Source organism: Sinocyclocheilus anshuiensis, unplaced genomic scaffold, assembly GCF_001515605.1.
Source record: "Sinocyclocheilus anshuiensis isolate Anshui unplaced genomic scaffold, SAMN03320099.WGS_v1.1 scaffold231, whole genome shotgun sequence".
Lineage (NCBI taxonomy): Eukaryota > Metazoa > Chordata > Actinopteri > Cypriniformes > Cyprinidae > Sinocyclocheilus > Sinocyclocheilus anshuiensis.
Window position 1 is genome coordinate 213,187 of NW_015552533.1, and position 5,104 is coordinate 218,290.

The following is a 5,104-nucleotide window of genomic DNA, read 5'->3' on the forward strand; positions in this document are numbered from 1 at the left end:
TGTGTGTGTGTGTGTTTGTAACATTAATCTTCTGCTTTCAATGGAAGCAGAAAAAAAATATGAAAGCCCAAGATTCTTTATTCTTGTGTGTTATATATGTGTTATATATGACAAATATATAATGTTACAGACATAATAAACGTTTCTCCATTTAACATATTTAAAATCCATGCCATGTATATCTCTTATTACATTTTGTATACAAATTAGATTTTGTGTCCCAGGCTTTCGGTGTGCTCTTAGACTTTTGGATCCCACTATATATTTAGCAACTATTAAAAAGCCATGCTGGCTCAGTGACAGCAATTTTCACTTTCAGTCATCTGCCATAAATATATACATATATTCTCACCAATCAAAAGGAGTGGAAATAGCCTATTGGTCACCTCATATTATTCTCTAATGATAGCCTGACAGCTGTCCGCTGTTTTTATTGGTCTTTAGAAGTACTTGAACCTTGAGCTCAGCAGGTTTATACCACAGCATGTGTTTTCTACAAATGAATGTTTCAAACAATGTCCTCGCCATTTTTCTTTTCAGCTCAGTGTGGGGGAATCAGAGAGGAGATGGAAGGCACCATCCTCAGCCCTGGTTTCCCAGGAAACTACCCTAGCAACAGTGACTGCACCTGGAGGATTTACTTGCCAGTCGGTTACGGTGAGGACACAGCAGAATGAACAGATGCTGTTTGAAAAGAGTTTGCTGGTAATGCCAGTGAGATGTAGTTTAAAATGACTGGATAAAACTGGTAATGCTAACTATGATATTTAAATGGTATGTTACTGAATGTTACCAGATATCGCAGCTATAAGTAATCAAATTCCTACTTTTTAGTTATTAGAACCAATCACATTTTTAATATTGAATTTTTAGCATAGATCATACATGCACATTAGCTGGACAAGATTTAAGCTAAATAATCTAAATTGTTCATTCCTGTTATCTGTTAGCAAACTGACTGGGATGCCATTGATTTTACTAAACACATCTTGTTTTATCATCTAAACAGGGGCTCATGTGCAGTTCTTGAACTTTTCCACTGAGGCCAACCACGATTTCCTGGAAATTAGGAATGGGCCTTTTGACACCAGCACAGTGATTGGCAGATTCAGTGGACAGGACTTACCACCATCTCTTCTAACCACTTCCCATGAGACTACTATATATTTTCATAGCGACCACTCTCAGAATAAACCTGGCTTCAGATTTGATTATCAGGGTAAGGAAACTAAAAAATAAAAGCTGAAAAAGTTTTGACCAAGTTTAACCATTTTACTGAAGGAAAAAAAAAAAAAACCTCCACATATTGTTGTAGTTAGCATTGTTGTTGCAGTTCCGCCTTTGCACATTTATTTTCTCAGGAACCTCAATTTGAATGTCATTTTCAATACCTTGCCAAGACAATCAGTCAAGATAACAAGTAAACACGGTAATAAGCCATTCTCTGTGAAGCTGTGCATAAAATCCATCAGGTATAAAATGCTGCTGATGCCAGAATCCAAAGTGGAATATGAGTGAATTTAAAATTGTGTCATAGAAATGGCCTTTTCTAGGATGGATCCGTGAAAGCTATCAGAATTTACACTATAATGCAATGACAGTTTGCAGTATTGAAATGACTGAAATCTGTATTTACATAATTATGTGTGCATTAGCATATAAATCAAGCATTATATCCGGCAGTATACCCTTGTTACCAAAGATGCTCTGATCTACAGAAATCAATTTATTTAGTCATGGTCATTCAGTCTCAAAGCTTCAGCGTATTTCCTTTTCTGTCTATGAGATTTGGAAAAATAACTTGGAAAACTTTTGACAATAGCTCCAGACTCAGGCAGAACTAATGAAAGGAATGTGTATGAATTTTTATTTCAAAACTTTTCTTCAGAATGACTTGAAAGACATAATGGAGGAAAATAGACAGGGAAAAAAAAATGAAGAAACCCAAGAAAAACATCTTGACCCGGAGACAGAATGTGGTGATGTTAATGTGTTTTGGTGCTTTCACTGACTGCAGTGAACATTGATCACTTGGTTGCATTGCCATGAATTTGAGACCTGCATATCTGAGAAAAAGTGACAGCATTGTTATTGCCAGAGCTTTGATTGCATCTACTTTGAATCAAATCCCAATGCTTTGTTGGTGTACAGCAATCAGTTGATTCCATGCATATGGCTTACATGTAAAATTCACAGAATCTAAGTTTAGAGTGGTACATGGAGCTCAGAGCAATCGTTTTTTTGATGAAAGTTGATTTCTTTGAGGTGTCACAAAAGATGCACTCGTCATGTCACAACAGATGCATGTGGAACTGCTTTCTTCTAGCAGGTTCAAAAATAAATCATACATTTTCTTCCCCTGGTCTTTCATCTATCAATATGTCTGTCTTTTCCAGCATATGAACTTCAAGAGTGTCCTGATCCTGAACCCTTTCACAATGGTGTGGTGGTTGGGGCTGGTTATAATGTGGGTCAGTCCATCTCCTTTGAGTGCTATCCAGGATATCAGCTGATGGGACACTCCATTCTTACCTGTCAACATGGCACTACGCGCAACTGGGATCATCCGTTTCCTCGCTGTGAAGGTACAACCCCCTCCATTTCCTCCCCCACATCAGTAAACATCTGGTATGCTTATTTGCATTCTGAGAGGACAGTTTTTATATAGTAACTAACCTAGTTTTATGTCAAATTTAATAAACTATACATTGTCGATGTCATTACACATTTGAATGTGACAAATTTCATTGATTGAAAATAAATGCAAGATTTAAAGTTGTTGTTCACCCCAAAATGAAAATTCTGACATCATTTAATTACCCTCACATCGTTCCAAACCTGTTTGACTTTCTTTTTCCCATTGAACACAAAAGGAGAGGTTTCACAGCATGTTCATGCTGCTCTTTTTTTTTTTTTACAATGCAAGTGAATGGTGAACAGCGGCTCTCAAGCTTCAGAAATAGCAAAAAGTAGCAAAAAATTGTCTATATTTAAATAATTAACTACTAGCAAATACGGTATTATGTATATTTAATTAATAGCTTTGTTCTTCCCATCGTCACTCCTGCATTGGATGTGTGGTCAAGGAGAGCAACTGCACATAAATCCAAATTCTTCACTGTAAACCATCCCTACAGACTCAATGACTTCTTTCTAACATCTCCTCCAAGGGGATGATGGGAAATGAATCGAGTTCATCATTGACCCACATTCTCATGCTCATTTTTCTGTTCATTCAATGAGTTAATTGTGCAGCGGGTCACGAGGAAACATGCACAGGGGATGCTGAATGCTCTTGTGAGAATAAAGATGATCCAGGGAGGTACTCAAGAGACTGACATAGCATTTGCAGCCTCGTCTCCTCGTTCAGGCGCCGGTGCTTTGCCCAGCGCTGCTGCACAGGTGAACCCGCAAATAGAAACACACTTTATTCATCCACTTTGTGTTATAATAATCCACACAAAGAATATCTTAGTATCAACCTGGGCATTGTTAAAACACTCTTGCACTGTGCATAATTGAATTTGTAGTAATCGAGAGCTCTGGTGTGACAGAGTGAAAAAGGGAAGAATAGATATGATGCACTACACTCCCATGCTGTGTAATATGCACACTGTCAAGACCAAAAGATGAAAGATGGGACTCTTTTGTTCAGCTTTTTTTTTATTTTATTTTCTTTTAGACCATCTCAGGTGCTTGAATGTCTCCTCCTATAATATTTAAGTACCTCAGAAAAATATTATTCAGCTTTAGTGGACGCTTAACTGGTAAATTACATTTCTGATAGGTATAATATAATAAACCCATACCATAATAAGTTTAAAGGCTAAATTCAGCCAAGGCTGGCTATATACACTACCAGTCAAAAGTTTTTGAACAGTAAGATTTTTAATATTTATTTAAAGAATTCTCTTCTGCTCACCAAGCCTGCATTTATTTGATCCAAAATACAGCAAAAGCAGTAATATTGTGAAATGTGTTTACTATTTAAAATAGCTGCTTTCTATTTGAATATATTTAATATATTGGATATATTTAAAATGTAATGTATTAATGTGATCAAAGCTAAATTTTCAGCATTATTACTCCAGTCTTCAACATGATCATTGTCACATGATCCTTCAGAAATTATTTTAATATGCTGATTTGCTGTTTAAGAAACATTTTTATTATTATCATTATCAATATTTAAAACAGTTGAGTTTTTTTTTTTTTTTTCAGAATTCTTTGATGAATAGAAAGATCCAAAGATCATCATTTATCTTAAATAAAAAGCTTTTGTGACATTATACAATATACCATCCAAAAGCTTGGAGTCAGTATTTTTTTTGGGGTGGGGGGTTGGGTGGAATAATAGAAATTAATACTTTTATTTTGCAAGAATGCTTTAAATTGATCAAAAGTGATGATAAAGACATTTATAATGTTACAAAAATGTTTCTATTCCAGATAAATGCTGTTCTTCTGAACTTTCTATTCATCAAAGAAACCTGAAAAAATTATACTCAGCTGTTTTCAACATAATAATAATAAATGTTTTTTGAGAAGCAAATCAGAATATTGGAATGGTTTCTGAAGAATCATGTGACTGGAGTAATGATGTAAAAAATCAGCTTTGAAATCACAGGAATAAATTACATTTTAAAATATTTTCAAATAGAAAAGTTATTTTAAATAGTAGATATATTTCACAATATTACTGTTTTTGCTGTACTTTGGATCAAATAAATGCAGGCTTGGTGAGCAGAAGAGAACTTAAAAAACATTAAAAAGCTTACTGTTCAAAAACTTTTGACTGGTAGTGTATTCATTTGACTTTTGAATATAATTGTTTATAGCCTGATCGTTGACCATGCTCACACTCACACACACATGCAAGTCAAGTTTGTCCATCTTTACCGATAGTAAAAAGCTGCTCTAGCAGTGCATTGATTTAGGTCAAAGACTTTATGCTGTGGTGACTGATGAGATGTCTCTTTAGAAGCACAAATTATAATAGTGAAAGTGAAAGTGACATGTGGCCAAGTATGGTGACCCATACTCGGAATTAGTGCTCTGCATTTACCCATCCAAAGTGCACACACACCGTGAACACACACCCGGA

General features: G+C 35.3%; 1 protein-coding gene across 1 annotated transcript in view; it reads left to right on the forward strand.

Moving 5' to 3' along the window:
- The window catches only part of LOC107663732 (CUB and sushi domain-containing protein 2-like), a gene marked incomplete at its 5' end in the record, with an annotated part of 209,927 nt that overhangs the window by 150,465 nt on the left and 54,358 nt on the right, over nt 1-5,104 (forward strand). Inside the window, 2 exons of the mRNA XM_016454031.1 lie at nt 1,010-1,219; nt 2,397-2,585. Of these exons, the coding sequence (XP_016309517.1) occupies nt 1,010-1,219; nt 2,397-2,585 (399 nt within the window). The remainder of the gene's footprint in view (nt 1-1,009; nt 1,220-2,396; nt 2,586-5,104) is intronic.